Source organism: Oenanthe melanoleuca, chromosome 10, assembly GCF_029582105.1.
Source record: "Oenanthe melanoleuca isolate GR-GAL-2019-014 chromosome 10, OMel1.0, whole genome shotgun sequence".
Taxonomy (NCBI): domain Eukaryota; kingdom Metazoa; phylum Chordata; class Aves; order Passeriformes; family Muscicapidae; genus Oenanthe; species Oenanthe melanoleuca.
In genome coordinates, this window is record NC_079344.1 from 139,700 (window position 1) to 156,512 (window position 16,813).

Genomic DNA, 16,813 nt, shown 5'->3' on the forward strand with positions numbered 1-16,813 from the left:
TGATTCAGTTCCCCAGAAAGAAACTGATCCAAAAGCTTTCCAATCCAACCCCAAAAGATAGCAGAACTTCCTTTCCCTCCCAAGACCTGTGGCAGCCCTGGCCCAGAAATGCACCCAGCTCACCTCTGAGCAGTGGAGCGTGGACAAGTCTCAACTGCACTGCTGCAATGGGAAAGTCTTTCTGGAATCCTGTGTTAATCTGAGTGCTTGTCTCTTGCAAAAGGGTTTTGATAGCCTCTTGTTTCCTTTTTTCCAAAGCTTCCAATAGTCCTAAGAGCAGTTTGTCTGTGCCTGTGGGCCCACCTGTCTACGTGGACTTGGCCTACATCCCCAACCACTGCAGCGGGAAGAACACGGACCCAGAGTTCTTCAGGCGCATCCGAGCGTCTTACTACGTTGTGAGTGGGAACGATGCAGCCAACGGAGAGCCAAGCAGGGCAGTGCTGGATGCACTTCTGGAAGGGAAGTCTCAGTGGGGAGACAACCTGCAGGTAGGTCATGGAGAAAAGGGGTGTGTCATGCTTCTGATGTCACAAGTGCTCAGAAGAAGATGGGTATCACCTACCCAAGAGAGTACACTGAGAGGAAGCAAAATACCCTGTCTTGCAGTCTCAGCAGAGTAACTGCTTGTACTGATGATGAGGAGAACTCCTACAAAATGGTATGAATGGAAGCAGATATGCCCTCTTTTCCACGTCCTCCTGAGGGGAGGGAGCACTGGGAGATGGTACACTCCTTACCTGCTGCAGGATAAGCCTATCCTCAAGCAAAATCAAGCACCAACACAAACTGAATTTTCCTCAGTGTCCCATACACAGTGGCATCTGTTGCTAGCCTGGCTTGCTGAAGATTTTTCTGACAGCAACTTACTAATAGAGCTTTTAAACAAGAGTGTTCTGTAACACAGTTCTCACGTAGGCAGGCTTGCAGGGCACCCCAGGTGGGCACACCTGAAGACACGTACAGGAGGGTGTACATGTTCTTCCAGATGAAGCAGCCTCATGTTTCAAGGTTCCTGAGCTGCACATTGGGTCAATGGGCACATAGTGTCCATTAACAGTGACACTGCCAGCATTGTTCCTTTTTACACTGAAGGATCTTTCTGAGGCTGTTTCTGGAGCTCCAGAGCATGATGCTCTGCCCTGCACTGCAGCCATTCTCATCATTATGGTGTCAGTGCTGCCAGTCTGCAGCCAGTTCAGAGCCCCATTGTGCTGGTACTGTATAAAATAAAGCTCTGCCTCAGAACCCGACATCTGAAAGACATTAAATGGAACAAACAGTACCAAGGGTACAGTGTTCCAAAATTAACAAGAAATTTTAGCCTCAGCTCCTATGGGCATTGTTTGTCACTGCAGTTGTTCTCAATCATCCCTGCTGCTTTCTTTTCCCAGGTGACATTGATCCCAACACACGATACTGAGGTAACACGAGAATGGTACCAACAGACCCATGAGAAACAGCAGGAGCTAAACATCATGGTACTGGCAAGCAGCAGCACTGTTGTGATGCAGGACGAATCTTTTCCAGCCTGTAAGATTGAATTCTAAGTCTCCCACATTTTGTGTTCATCCATTGACTCTTCAATCACCGATGCAACATGAGAGACACCATCTAATCACAGTCCAGTTCTTCTCTGGTTTAGTCCTCTACATGGTTCCCATTTGTCAGGCAATCGGGTATCCATCTTGCTCAGCACTGGATGCCATGAGGAAGAAGTGCAGGGCTCTGTAATTTTCTGGACTGAGCTAAGAGTTTGTGCAAGAGCAGTTGCAGGCCAGGGGCACTTTTACCTTCCCTGCTTTATTCTGCTGACTGTACAGTTTCTGTAGACTATCTTGGCTGCCTTGCTGCTGTGAGAGCTTGTTCTACTCTCTTCCTGGCTGCCTTGCCATTTAACCTGTAGCACCAGAACCTCATCTTTCTGGTGAGGGCTGAAGTGCTGCTGCTGCATGTAGAGAGTGCATGGGAGGCAGGGGGCAGGGGCAAAACCTAACTTGCAAAAAATTGCACCAGGGAGATGAGGGAAGACAAAACCCTCTGTCTGTAATGTGACAGTGAAGGTCATTCTTCCATCTCCTCTCCTGAGCATACAGGAGGTGTTTGAGCTCCAGCTAGGCACGACCACCACGTGCCAGCCTGGCAGGTTCTGTGCCCAGTGCTTGCCTGTGGCATCCTGCTGTGCTCAGGGGCTGGGATGAAGGCCATGGCGTGTGAGGGGAGGGCTCAGCACATTCCTAACCTGCTAACTTGAGCTTGGCACACACAGCTGGCTCCTGCACAGCAGCTGTGTGGCAGGAGAGGCACAGAGCAGCTGTGGCCTGAGTAGTGACACAAAAAGAGCATCCAAACGCACAACTCAGCCCCCTCAACAGCAGAAGGGCTGGAAAAACCTTAGCCACTGTTGGCCCACGATGTACAAGAAAGCTCCCTGTCCCTAAAGCAAAGGCCCTAGAGGGCTGTGCTGAGCAGCTGCAGGAGCTGGGGGAGGCTGGTGCCACCAGTGTCACTGCAGGGTGCCAGCTTGCACTCAGTGCCATCCCCCCCTGCCTTAGAGCCGTGTTCAAGCTTTCTGCTGCCCCTCCAGGTGTCCAGGACGTGGGGAATAGGACGTGTGGTGTGAGGGAAGAGAAGGCCCTTCCCAAAATACAGGGGGAAAAGGAGTTTAGCCAGTGTAGCCATTCTCAGCTCCTCCACGCGTGGCAGGGATGTGTTGATGTGCAGGTGAGGTGCTGCTCACCCACCTGCTGCCACCTTGCAGTTTGTGCCCTGTGGCCACCTGTCCTGGCTCTGGACGTGCTGGCAGAAACACAAGTGCGTGCCCTGAGTGCACTGTGGCTCCTGACCAGGCCCCCAGGACCTCCCTGGCACACAGACACGTTCTCCCTGCAGGGACTGGGGGGCTCAGGTGCTCTGAGCCTGCAGCACCCGGGAGCCTCTGCCACGTCCAGAGAACTGACAGAGATCTTACCACAAAGCTTTTCTGCAAGACAGAGTGGCAGCAGGCTGTGCTCAGGGGAAGAAGGAATGGGGTGGAAAGCTGTGCTGCAGCTGTTGACAGTCAGCACAAAGTGTTTCCATCTGCTGTGGCACCCACTGTGCTTGGCCCTGAGCACAGGACTGACCCCACAAGCAGCCTCCGACCCTGAGTTGCACTTGCCTGGGACACTTCAGTCTCAGTGCTAGTTTTCTGGCAGGTGACATGAAGAAAATGCTGCTTAGAAACCTGCTCCTAGCACTAAAATGGAGTTTCTAGGGAAATGGTCTATTTTGCATTTTAATTTATATATTTATTTTTTTTTAATGTTAAGCTGCATTTTGTGTTGATTTAATATTTTAATTTATACATGTTAATATGATACCATGTGCTTTTAGTGTCAGTTCAGAGGTTTCTCAGTACAGGTACTAACATGCTGCAATTTAAACAAAATGAGAAGACCGTAGAGAACCTGTGGGCAGCAAAAGTGTCTCGGTAAGACCATGTCTAAAACCCAGCAGCTGTGGGACAAGGCCTGAGGCCAGCAGCCTCCCCAGGGCACAGCCAGCTCAGGCTATGGCCCTTGCTAGGAGCACATGAGCTTACTCAGGGCTTCAGCAAACCCCTGCCCTGTGCTGTGTTCATTTTAACCATGGACTTGCACTGTGTCTGCCAGCATAATAAATGTCACTCTCTGTACCCCGATGGGGTCAGCACTCATGAATGTTGGTTCTGGCAGTTGCAGGCTCTGAAACTCCTGCCCTGCCCTCCCTGGACTGCTGGGGCCCTGGGGAGACCCTGACTCACCCACGGTGGCAGCTGCAGGCTGCAGACACCAGAGGCACAAGCACGGCCCGTGCTGGTCCTGGGATCCCTCTGCGTAGCTAGATGTAAAAGCTGATGCACTAACTTAGATAGACCTACACATGAATGTTTTCTCAATTTTAAACTTGAAGCAATTCTGACTAAGCAGCAGTAATAGTGAGGCTTTGTGAGGTGCCTGCATCCTCCGGGCAGGAGTGTGGCCACGGGCAGGTTCTAGGAGGAAGGCTGCCCTGCTCCTGCCCTGCTCCTGCCCTGCAGCTCTGCTGCTTGGCTACCTTTATCCCACACACTTTGCTTCCCTGTCCTCAAGGCTCCACTTTTTTTTTCAGTTTTTGTCGCAGTCTGCTCTGCCTTGAGCTTCTCTCACTATCTCCCTCTCCCCTCCACCTCCTTCCATCTTAAGAAAAACTATGGGGAAAAAGACTTATGAAAATGCTGATTTGTAGAGTCTGACCCTGCTCGGGCCACAGGAGCCAGCAGGACCCACCCGGAGCCAGAGGTAATACAATACTATAGAGAGAAACAGTTAAACTCTGCTTTTGCTTGTTTCTGCATGTGGGCAACAACGTGTAATCTTCCTGTATGTAATAGGTAAAAAAATACTATTTTAAACCTATAATTAAAAAAGTGAACGTCTTAACTGTATTGAAATGGCATCTTGTGCTCCTAGCTTCTTCTATGCTAAATGTTTTGAGAGCCCTGATTCTTTTCTTCACCATCATATTTCTATTTGAATTTAGTTCCTTGAGTTCTGTCCTTTTGCCCATTTCCACATGAAACACTCTGTAACTAACTGCTGTCAAGAGAGGAGCCCAACACATTAACAATAAAGCCACATTAATTGCGAACGAGAACATCTGCAGTGGTTTCCAGCTGTTCTTTCAGTGAGCCCAGGAGTCCCAGGCACGGCTGTGCCACCCTCCCGTGGCTCCCAGCTTAGGGGAGCCCCTCCTTCAGCAGCAGCAGCTGCACCCCCCTGTGCCTCAGGAAAGGGACATGCACGTAAGGCCACAGAGCCTGGACAGCCAGCCCTGCCCCTGGCCCCAGCGGGTGACAGTGACCTCCTGGGGAACAGCTGGGACTCTTGCACAGCTGGCCAGGGCTGTACAGGGAAAAGCAGCTCTTGATAATCCAGTGAGGAGCCTGGCATGGCCTGTCTGCCATGCAGCACCATCACTCCTCACAATTCCCGAATCATGCATCTCATTGCAGCCTCTGCCTGCCCCTGCACTTCTTGGGAAGGGCAGCCCTGCCCCATGCTGCTGGCATTCCTTGAGCTGGAAACCCTCTAGCCCTGTGACTTGCTGGCTTGGGACCTGGGCACAGGCATGCCAGGGGTTCCATCTGCCTGACCCCATTGCAGCAGTTGGGCTTTTGGACCTTTGCAGACCTCAGACCTGACCTCCAACAAGGGAACTTGCTTTCTTTCAGCTCTTTCATCTACTTATCCAAAATCTGGGACAGCTGCTGCTCTGCCTGTGCTGGAACAGTCAGGACAGGCTGCTGCCCAGTTAGTTCTGTTCCTGCCTGCCTGTCCTCAGAAGGAAACAATGGCACAGGTGGGTACCAGGGAAAAAGAAAGGGGGCTCTGTGCTACAGTCTTCAGGAGAGAGGCCAGCATTGCCACAGAGCACAGCACAGCTTGTGCAGGGCCCGATGGAGAGCTCAGGGCAGCTGCAAGCCTGGTGCTGATGGGAGGAACCATGAACTGTTACCATAAACGAGGAAATGTTTCCACACACAGCTACTTTTCAGGTAAAGTGTCTCTGGCCGTACTCCAGCTAACCAAGGTCCTGTGACTGCAGTGCATTTCCCAAAGGTGTGCAGGGACAAGCACAGGCTCTGGAGGGGTGAGCACCTGAGAGGCACATCCCCAGCCCCAGGGCCTGCCCCATGCCCTGCCAGCAGTCAGCCCTGCAGAGGGGCTGCTGGCAGCACCCTGCCCAGGCACTGGCAGGAGCACACAGGTCCTGGCAGGGGCTGAGGCTGGTGCTCAGCAGGGATGGGGCTGCTGGAGCCGTGCTGGGGCAGGTGCCACAGCCACTGCTGGTGCAGGGCTGCAGGGCAAGTGCTGTGGGCAGGGCTGCTCAGTCACCTGGGGTCCCTCAGCCAGGTCTGTGTCTGTGCAGATCTGCAGTGCAGGGAGGCTCAGCCTGCTGGGAGGGGCTAGGGTGCCCCCAGCCAGGGCTGTACTCTTGCAGCTGCACGATTGCTCCATTCCTGTGCAAGTAAACATCACCTTACATGCCCAGCAGCCTGGGAGGAGGAAAAGGACACGACACCCAGGATGTCCTTCAAGTGACAGGAAGGTGTGGACCAAGTAAAAGGAGCTGAACACACTATCCCACTGTCTTCATTCTACCACAAACCCCCCTGAGACCTGGGAAGCCTGGAACTCTTCCCCAGTATGACCAGTTCTCCCATGTAGTAAAAAGGAGGTTTTTTTCCTGGCCTGGAGCCTGTGCATTTACTCCAGGTCTGACTCCAGCTACAGCTACTCTTGCAGGACAGCAGAGAGTGAGCAGGGATTACTGTTCCAGGCACATACACACTGCTGCCAAGTCAGCATCAGAGACAGAGACACTGGACCCACAGCATAGATTTACTGTGAACACACATTGTCACAACACAGCATAGAGATCTTTGGGCACAGCTTCACAGAACAGAGCCTAGCTACAGACAGGCAGGCAGAGTCGCCCACGAACAGGAGTGGCAGCACAGCCCCGGCACGCAGCGCGCGCAGGGACACCCGTATCAACCTCGCCCGCAGGCTTGTGCTCCAAGGCATTTACATAAATATCCTTTAAATACTTCTCATTTTATATATAATAAAGATTTCTCCTTCTTGGTTTCTAATAGTCCTGAATTGTCAAAATAGCAGTTTCTTTTAATCCGTCACCAAGACTTCAGAGCTGGACCCTGCCTGATCCTTGGGGACAGGAAAGAAAACCAGCTGTGTGTCCTCCCTGCACACCTCTCCCAGGCTGCATCCCAGGCTCCTGCTGCCCCAGCCCAGCAGGAAACACCCAAGGCCACGCCAAAGTGATGTTCCCTTGCAAGTGGCAGTCAAACCTGATACCCTCACTACCCTTCTTTTCCACACTCATTCAGAATGCTTTCTGCTTCTGCTAGTTTTCCTGCCATGGACTCTCTGGACCTGATTTTGGTGGCCAGCAGTGGGAATTGAGAGAGGAAGAAGGAAGGAACAGAGAGGAGGTTGGTGGTTGTGATGGATCTCATTAATTTGGGCCCAGAATGCCTTTCTCTAAAGGCTGTGGGCCAAGAAGTCACGAGGGGGGATCTGTCCCCTCTGGACTTACCACCCTAAAAGCCTTGGCTGTGTCCTCTAATGCTGCTGTCCCAGTGAGCACAAAGCCCCTGGGACACCAGTGCAGCACCATGTCCCTGCTCCATGGAGGTGCCATGCCAGCACCAAGACTGCATTGCTGTTCATTTAACAAGGCAAACATTCTTGCTGAATGGCAAAGAGCTGACTTGTGGAGGAGTAAAGCAGTCTCTTCCACACCACAGAGCCCTGTGGCCCAGGACGTGGGCTCTCCTTTGCCACAGACCCCAGCTGTGTGGTGCCATGCAGGGAGCCAGGCTGCTTCCAGCTGGAGTGCTTGCAGTGTGCTGCCCAGTAAGCCACTAATTTTGCTGATCCTTCTGACACAGCAGCTGCAGTTCCTCCACATTCTTCTCAGGAGGCAGTGGTTGCAACTGGCTCAGGTGACCAGAGAGAAGCTGGTCTGACAGAGCAGTGTCCCCCAGCAGCTCCTTGCCTGTATGCTCTGCATCCAACACCTCTCCCAGCAGCTCCTCTTCACAGGGCACCAGGATCTCCTCTGACTGATCCAGGCCAGCCATTCCCCTGATACACCCCTCACCTGTCTTTACTGTCTCCCCAGCCAGCCTCAGGTCAAACCCTTCCCCATACTTTGAGTTTCCTGGGTTACTTGGCTCTAACATTTCCCCAGATGGTTTTTCTTCATTCAGCTCCCCCCTGCTGCTCTCTTCTGGGTTAGCATCCTCCCCTGCCAGCTCCTCCTTGCACAGCTCCAGGACCCTGCCTGGCTCTGGGCCCCTATTCCAGACCAGGCTCTCTGGGGCACTTGGCTCTGCTACTGGCAGCCCAGACACGTCCACCTGCACATGGAGCCCTCTGCCTGGAGCTTGGCTCTCCTCCTGCTCAGGGGACTGGCCAGTCAGCTGCTCCTCACTTTTTGGGGGGCTGATGGAAAGTTTCTCGGTGAAGCTGAAACGAGCACAGTTGTCCACAGAAGTTGGAGAGGACGGGCCTGCACTGGAGACGGTACTGGAGGGGCCACTGCTGTCTGCAAAAAGGAAGAAAAATCTTGAAACATGTAGCTGGTATTTCCCCACCCAAACTGTCACAGTCCCGCAGTTCTACAACCAAGAGGTGAGGGCTGTCTATGCTGTGTGACCTGTCAGGGGCTCACAGCTGGTCCTGGGCATTTCTGGCAGTTCAGCTGATGAAAACCAAAGCACACAGAGCACAATCCCATCTTGTAATCCAGTGCTATGTTGGCATACAGCCAAGAGTGGATTCTGTTGTCACAGCACAAAATGTGAAGTGAGATGTTTGGCTTCAAAGTGAAAACAAATTTATTTCATTCCCTTATTATTATGGAAAAATCCCAGCCTCCATTTTTTTCTCCAAGTCCCTGACACACACAGTCCCTGAGTGTTGAGTGGGAGCCAACACTGGAGAAAGAAATATTGATTCTCTACTAATGTTTATTCTTGTGTTATATTGCACAATAAGCAAAACTAGAGAAATACCTAGGTTGTATCTAATCCAGTAAAGGAGGAGAATGAAACTGTTTTCAGCCAGACTGGTTTCTGGCCTTGCTGACTTCACAAGGTTCCCTCCCCCCACAAGAGCCCTGAGTGAGAAGGAGCACTCACACCACGGGGGCCTGTCCGAGCGCTGGCGCAGCGGCAGGGACGCTGAGGACAGGATGCGCTGGGACATGAAGGGATCTCCTGGGATCTGGCTGCCCATCATTGAATCAAACAGAGCTTGGAGACAAAAAACACACACATCACTAATATTCCAACAGACATCAAGGAATGCCTTGCAGCCCAGCAGCCACGGGCAGCTGCCCTGGAAGAGCTAAAGACCAGTGCCAGTTCAGAGCCGTGCCTGCCCACCACTCCTGGGAACCCCAGGCTAAGATTTACAAAGCTGGAGTTTGTATCCTCATCACCATACTCATCAGCTACAGACCTGACGTTTATTAAGTAAGTGAACTAGGATGGCTCTGAGCAGGTTCCATGGCTCATTCCTGGGCTAGAACAGACTGGAACAGGCTCCAGGGACTGCACTTGAATCTCCAGTCCTGTCAGCCTGATCTTCCTGAGAATGCAAAAGCCCAGGAGTGCCCCTGCCTGCCAGGGCAGGCCCAGGTGAGCAGTACCTGCAGTGTTCTGGACGTGGGAGTCGCTGCAGCTCCTGCACACGGCTGTCAGGAACTCGTTCACCTGCCGCAGGGACAGCGAGTTGTGCAGCGTCTCCAGGGGGTAAATGGTGGGAACCATGGAACAGCCTTCAAAACCTGCCAAGAAACCAACCAGCAAATGAACAGAGGAAACAGCAGGGTAAATCCATGCAGGAGCACTCATGGCTGAAGGAGCTGGGCGCTTGGAATCAAACACAGGCACACTCAGGCCTCAGGTCCTCTCTTCTAGCCCAAGAAAATCACCACGAAGCAATCCCATGCAGTAACAGATCTGAAAGCAAGCACCTGGGTACACATGGAGGGGACAGGAGGAAAAGTATCTGGCAGCTGCCATTTTTGCTGCTGAGCCTGGGACACTTAAAATACACAGCCATGACAGAGAACTTGGCACAGAGCTTGGCACAGTGCTCCCACTCACGGAAGCCAAACAGAATCAAAGTGGTGCCAACAGAATCTCCATTAAAGAGGTCCCAGGGCTGGTGATCCCCACCTAGCACAGCCCTCTCCCCACAGCAGGGAGCACACACTGCAGCAGCCACCAGGAGCCACAGAACCTCCCTGCCCCAGCAGCTCCCTGTGCACCTCTGACAGGCTGTGTCCAAGGAAAGGCTGTGACATGATTTGAATTATTCATCCCCTTAACTGGACTTCACTGCCAGCAAGCCCAGAATGAGCAGAAATAGGAATCTCAGCATGTAACAGACACTTGCTCAGAGCTAAGCTGCATCACGACTATTCAGAATAAATCCTCTGCTGCTCACACCAGCAGAGTATCAGAGCAAAGCATCTTCCTCTTCATCCCAGCACCCTGCAAAGGCCTGGTGTAACCAAGCCAACCTGAACTGTCAGAGGAGCAAGGAAGAAACAGATGAGTCCCTGGGTATACGGCATGAGGCTGCCTCCTGCCCTGCACCTCCCAAGTCCAACAGCCTCTCAACTCCTCAGGGTTGGGGTTCCCATTCTGTGACCCCCCCCAGACTCCTCCAAGAACCTCAAAAATACCCTGGAAAGGAACTGTGTTTGTTGCTACAGAGAAGGAAAATTACTTTGAAATGCAAAAAGAGAGCTCTTGATGCAATCTGAGGCAGGATGTGTGCCCAGGACACTGAGAGGATAAAACTGAGCCCTGCAGCTTGGCAGCACCTCAGGAGAAGCCCTGGAAGCCCTTCCCACTCTGGATAGGGCAGGCAGTTGCTCCAGACACCTCCAGGACAGGCTCTGCTCCAGCACCCTCACCTAACCCAGCTCTGCAAGAGGCAAGGAGCAGAGCCCTGAAGGTGTTCACTGCAATAAATAACAGTTGGTGGAGATAAAGAATCCTCCAGAGAGTTCATGAGGTTACCTATGCCACAAAGGGCCTACAAACATAATTCAAGACAGGAAGGATAACAAATCATCGGCCAGGATGAAGAAATGTAAGACACAGGAAAAAGACCATAATCTTCTGTCTGCTGCTGAGAAGTCCTGAGAGTGGAAGTGCTGAGGAAGGAAGAATATACATTCTTTATTTTCTCAGAGGCCTCCTGGGAGACAGAGCTAAAGGAAAAGGGTGAGGGCAAAACATCAAACAGTCATGGGAGATAGCTGTGGAGCAGCCCAGTTTGAGGCTAATGCCATTTCACAACAGAAGTTGGCTCAGGTATTGGGGTCTTCAAAGAAAAAAGAAAGTTTAAATATAAGATAGGGCAAAGCAATGTTGTTGCAAGATACTTTAGGGGCATCAGTGGGGATCTGAGTGCTTGGGCTCCCCTCTAGTAAAATGAGGAAATCAAAGGTCCAGCATTAAAAGAAACATTAGGCACTGACACCCAGCTGGTGTGAAATGACATACCTGTACCCCAAAGTGCCAGGGGCCTGCTCTGCACAGCACCACTGCAGAACTCTGGAGCAAGCAGAGTAAAATGGACAAAGCTTCCTCTTTCAGGGTGGAGGAGTACTGTGCTCAAGGAATCCCTCTCATCTGTGCATGGGACCCACTTCCCTGCACACCTTCCCAGTCCTGCTGAGCTGCTGGGAGAGGCCAACAGTGGCTCATGGCTCCACAGCACAGCCAAGGCAGCAGTTCCCACCATGGATCACAGTCCCTGCCTGTCTCCAGGGCAGGCTCCAACCACTGCTGCACCATGCCCAGTTAGCACAGAACCAACACCTTAGGAAGGGGCAAGACCAATAAACTGTGAGAGCAACCCTCAGGAGCTGTCCCAGAGTGACAGTCACCCTGTGCTGACCCTGCTGGTGCTTCCTCAAACTCTTCCTGGGGCCCACAGGACAGGAGCCTGTGATGCAGGCTCATGGCACAAGAAACCAGACAGAATTCCAGCCATTCTGCACCCACATCCAACAGAGGAAGCTCTGTGTGCCAGTGTTCTGTGTGCCAGCTCTTTTGGAGTGAAGAAGCACTTGTACAGCCTCAGCACAAACAAAACCACTCACCAGGCTCCTCTCTTATATGCATGACCAGCCCACCCCTATTTTCCTGGGCAAACTCCCAACATGCCACATGCATATTGTATGTGAAGGGTTTTGAGTCTAGACAGCACATGTAACTCTCTAGTCACATGTCCCAACATCAGAGACCCACAGCTCAGAATTGCTCTGGACATCATGTGTCTCTTCCACATTCTTGTCTCCCCTTGAACTCAGTTAAGCTCCCAACATCCCCAGGTACTGTGATATGGAGCTTGGAAAAAAACACTTTTGTGCAAAGTGTCTCAACTCACTCCATTAGAACCCTTTTTGCTCCTGGAGCTACATGGAGCTGTGGATCCCCACCCCTCCCCTCAGACTTCTCAGACCACTATTACAAACATCCTTCCCAAATTTCTAATTTTGCAAATTTCTACCTGTTCCACATTGTCTCAAGTGATGATGGTCAGATCAGAGCCCACTATTTTATATAAAAGAGTTTGGGGCTGTTTCCCTTTGTAATTTAAATTTATTTTCAATTGGACATCACCACTACTTTCCTGCTCATCATCACAGGGCTGCTCAGTTTGTCCACAGCTGACCTTTGGCTCCAGTACCAGTGGGATTCCTTACCAGCATGAACTTACTTCACACTATTCTTTTTCCCAGCTATGACCACACAGGTTCCCAGACATTCCATCCTGGTCTTTCCAACTGTGGTTGCCGACTGCACACTTTTGACTCACCGATTCTACCTTCTAATTCATGTTTCCTTTGTGTGGATACAAGTAAAGAGAAGACAGAAGAATGCAGTTTTCACAAGGAAGAGACCTGGGCTGTCAACTATGTCTGATCTGAGAAGAGCCTCAGCAGGAAACCCAGACACATCAATGAAGTGTGGGCTGGGAAAACAGCATGAAGTCCATGGTGGAGATTTGATTTCCAGCTGGGAGGGCTGCTGCTCTGGTAAGGAGTTATGCAAGGAGCACCAAGGGCTGTGCTGGGCTGTGCTGGGGCAGGATGCAGCCCCAGCAGCCTGCTGTGCCCAAAGCACTGGGCTCTCTTCCTCTCCCCACCCCAGCTCACCAGCATGGCCAAGACTTGCAGGGAAAGCTCAGCCCTGGCTCTGGAGCAGTCTGCTGTGAGCCAGCATCTCTTCCCTTGAAGCAATTCTGCTTCCCTTTAGCATTTGCTGCCAGCAGACCAAGGGATTGTCCTAATTACACGTGAAAAGCAACTGTCTCCAAATTGCCTGCCTGACAGAAAGGGCCATATCAAGGAAAAACAGGTTGTGTAAGAAAAGTTCTCATCTTCCAGGCTCTGAAAGTGCTCTGTCCTGCTGCTTCATTGCATGGAGGGCTGCACTGTCTGTGCCCCTCCCTCCTGTGGGTCTGAATGGCAAAGGGGGGCCATGCATCACACCACACAGCTCAGCAAGCCACATGCTCTGAGCAGCTGCCAGGGTGCAGGGAATCCTCAGCAGGCAGCCCCAGCTCTCCACCTCACACAGCACCAAGGCCTCCCTGCACCAGACCTCCCATCTGTGACAGAGGCTCAAAACTTCCAGAGAAACAGCAGCAAGCTTTGATTTGTAACATCTGGATTCAACGCTGAAGCTGCCTACCTCTTCCCATCTCAGACAGGACACACTGAGAGGCCCTACCAGACAGGAAAGATGCCATGCAGTGCAGCCACACAGAAGCTCAGCTCTACCCTGTCTCAACTCAGTCTCTCTAGATACAACACACCCACAAGCACTCACTTCCCCAAAATTTCCACAGCAAGTTCACTCAGCTGTGACCAGCTGCAGCACCTCCTGAATCTCCTCCCATACTCACTACTCCTTTGGTTCCTCCATTGCTCACCAAGAGCTGCACAGAGCATCCTGCCAGCAGGGCATCCCATCGACAGGAGCCCAGCACCTGCCCTCAAGGGAGCTCAAGGGCTCACCCTGGCTAAAGGAAGGAGGCAACAAACAATTGCCCAAGATGGAAAAAGCAGTTGCAGCCACACGGGGAGCAGAGCTCCGTGTGGAAAGGCTCCTGCCTAAGGCTGCAACACAGCTGGTACAGCAGCTCACACAGCTTGCTGCTGCAGCACAGACACCTCGGGGCTCGGTGAGGGAAACGCTTTCCTGGTTTCAGAAGCAAAGCATACTTTGCACTCTCAAGCAGACAGTGGTCCCTGCTCAGCTACAAGAGCAGGGACAGAGGCAGCTGCAGCGTGCAGTACCGTAAAGACACTCCAAGTCATCCTGCCCTGAGATCAGCCAGCTCCTGAAGAGGCGCAGGTGGTAGGAGCACTGCTGCAGGTGGTGGGCTAGGCTGGCATCCAAGCAGATGGTCCGGCTCGTGGCACAGTCAGAGGAAAAACGCCGCAGCAACTGGGCAACGTGCTGGTGCTCCAACACATCTGGAGGAAAGGGGCCACAGAGAGTGAGAGGAGAGGGACAGAGAAAGTGTGGAGATGTGGGGATGGAGCTGCCAGCACCAGGGCCGCTGGTGAGAAGGACCCACAGCACACACTGAGCCCCAGCCCTCCCACAGTGAGCAGGTCAGGGTCCCCCTGTGGCACCAGGGCACAGCAGACCCCTCCCAGCCCAGACTACGCCCAGCTGCAGGGCAGGGCCTGAGCAGCAAGGGCTCATCTTTCTAAGGGAAAGGCTGACAAGTGAATAAATTTTAGGACACATTCCAAGTCCACTGCAGTTCAGGTTTGGCTAGATAAAAAATGAGGCTCAGGGCCTGAGTCACCCTCCTGCAGCTGAGATGAGAAATCCAGACTGCCAGAGTGTTTGAGTCCTGCATCCCAGCACAGCCAGGCGCATCAGCACGGGGAGAGCAAAAGGCCCAGTGGCAAATGAGAGAGGCTGTGCAAGGGGCTTGGGGGACAGCAGGGTCTGACTGAGAGCCGAGTGCTGAGAGTGCAGAGGAACAGAGGCAGCACAGAAGCACTGACTTTCCCTGTCTTTGAGAACAGCCCTGTGCAATCTTTGTGTTATCCCTGCATGGCAGACAAGACACCAGCATGCAGGCATGTCCTCTCCCTACACACAGCCTCAGGGCTCACATCACCCACCCCAGACTTGTGTGACCAGGGCACAAACCATCTGGCCTGATGCTGGGCTTGACCACTACCCTGGCTCACCCACTCCATTTCACCACACAGCTCTCCAGAAACAAAATCCAGACTCAGAGCTGGGAACGCTTCTTTCATTCAGTTTTTTAAGTGGTTCTTGGGGTAAACATCCCTCCTGCTCAAAGCAGTGCCAATCCTAGACAAAACATCCCTGACTTTGAGCTCTCACCTGCTGGACCCTGTCTTTGTTTTCTTGATTAGGAAGCACTTTGCCATCAGAAATATTAATTGGGTTTTTGGGAGGCACATGATGCCCAGTTTCACCCCATCACGTTTGGAGCAGGGGCAACTGCTCTATAGCAGTGTCTTAGGAAAGGCTGGAACTTGGTACAACCTTTGCAGGCAAGATAGAGCAACACACCCTGCTGACATACACCACGTGAGCTCCAGTGGTGTCCAGACATACAGACAAACCAAGCAGCTGGCCACTGGGAAAACCAAAACCAAGCAAACACAGAGAATAGGCTCCTTCCAGTTACTTGAGACCAGTAAAGCCACAGTGAGCTGCCCTTTCCCACTTCATCCTTCCCAAAACTTTGATTTTCAGAATAGTCTTCTGAATTTCATTCATCTTCCAGATTACACCAGGCAGGATGTCTTCATATTCACAAGCTGCCTTGATCACATCAGGCAGAAATACTCAGTAGGGTTCAGTGATCTCCTTTGGTTCCAACTTGTCTCAGCAGCAGGAGCCATGCAAGAGGAAGGGTGCTGTGAAACCTTTTTAAACATATCTGTGCAAGAGTTGGAGAGCAAACACTGCTTCAAGGCACCTGCTACAACAGAGCTAGTGGCCTATAACCTCACAGACTCACTTTGGTTGTCAGGTAAGCAGCAATACGGAGCAGAGATGGTGAATTAGCAGCAGCTCTTTCAGACGTGTGACCAAGTGCTCCCAGAGATGCAGGATGGGATGAAGGTGATGCCACCCCAGGCTGCCCCCAAGCCAGCACCATCCACCAACAGAGGAGTAAGAGCTCTGGAGAGACACAGTTCACAGGGTAATGTCTGCAGAAAAGGTGAGCCCACCTGTGCCAACACCACCATGCCTGGAGGAACCACAGGAGCAGCCTAGCAGAGAGGTTTGACAACAGGAGGCCATGAGGCCACCAGGACTGCTGACACGAGCTACCAGTGTACTGTCCCACTGTTCACAGGCCCTTCCAGGTGACACACAGCTGTCACCCTACAAATCTGCAGTGCAGAAACTGAGGACCTAAACTGCTGATGCCTCATGATATGGAGTGAGCATCAGCCCCCAGTCCAGTGGTGTTCTGCCCCTGATCCCCACCCTCCCACAAGGGAGCATGACAAAATGTCACCACGGAGCTCCAGGCTGCTGCAGCAGCACTCTCAGAGCCAGGGCTTCTGCCTTTTCACCTGGAACAAAAGCACCTCGGGGAGAGCAGAGGCACCACTGAGCAGTGACAGGGGATGAGCGAGCACATCGGTCACAGGGACGCCATGGAGGGAGGTGAAGCATGTTTGAACACCAGATACACAGACACAAAAACCACAAGAAGGCTGAGAGGAAAACATGTGCAGAGAAAACAGAGTGTGAGCGTGGGGTTAGAAGTGTGAGGGAACATCAAATCCAGAAAGCAAACATACCATTAGTCGGATGCTTTGCAAACGACACAGAAAATCGTTTTACGGCTGGCATAGACAAGAGCTCTGAGGAAATAAAAACAGATCATCTCAGTTAACAGCCTGCCCCAAAGGATGCCCCGACCTCCACACGCCTGATTTGGCTCAAGTGCACCTTGCTGACCCCACAAGAGCTGCTGCAGAGCGCTGCTGCAGCGCCCCTCGCTGCTCCTGCGGCTCTGACTGAACTGTTCTGTGCCTCCCCAGCTCTGCAGCGCCCTGCAGGCTCTGCTGACCCCCCACACTCAGCCACACCCTCAGGGCCCAGCCAGCAGCTCACACCTTCCCACCAGTGCAGAACGCAGCCAGGCCATGCTCACAGCCCCCGGAGCACACG

At 52.5% G+C, this 16,813-nt stretch overlaps 2 protein-coding genes across 11 annotated transcripts in view; one reads left to right on the plus strand and one right to left on the minus strand.

Moving 5' to 3' along the window:
• Positions 1-4,660, plus strand: part of MAP1A (microtubule associated protein 1A) — a 48,136-nt gene extending 43,476 nt beyond the window's left edge. For both annotated transcript variants that reach the window (XM_056500102.1, XM_056500103.1), the window contains 2 exons: positions 259-491; positions 1,395-4,660. In XM_056500102.1, the coding sequence (XP_056356077.1) occupies positions 259-491; positions 1,395-1,550 (389 nt within the window). In that variant the 3' untranslated portion in view covers positions 1,551-4,660. The remainder of the gene's footprint in view (positions 1-258; positions 492-1,394) is intronic.
• Positions 4,661-6,383: 1,723 nt separating this feature from the next.
• The window catches only part of PPIP5K1 (diphosphoinositol pentakisphosphate kinase 1), a 41,594-nt gene continuing 31,164 nt past the window's right edge, over positions 6,384-16,813 (minus strand). For 4 of the 9 annotated variants that reach the window (XM_056500112.1, XM_056500113.1, XM_056500110.1 and 1 more), the window contains 3 exons: positions 9,244-9,381; positions 8,732-8,845; positions 6,384-8,136 (listed from right to left, as the gene is read on the minus strand). In XM_056500112.1, coding sequence (XP_056356087.1) covers positions 7,451-8,136; positions 8,732-8,845; positions 9,244-9,381 — 938 coding nt within the window. In that variant the 3' untranslated portion in view covers positions 6,384-7,450. Of the gene's footprint in view, positions 8,137-8,731; positions 8,846-9,243; positions 9,382-13,923; positions 14,104-16,440; positions 16,504-16,813 lie in introns of all 9 variants that reach the window. The other 5 variants (XM_056500105.1, XM_056500104.1, XM_056500107.1 and 2 more) reach the window with 3 other exon arrangements.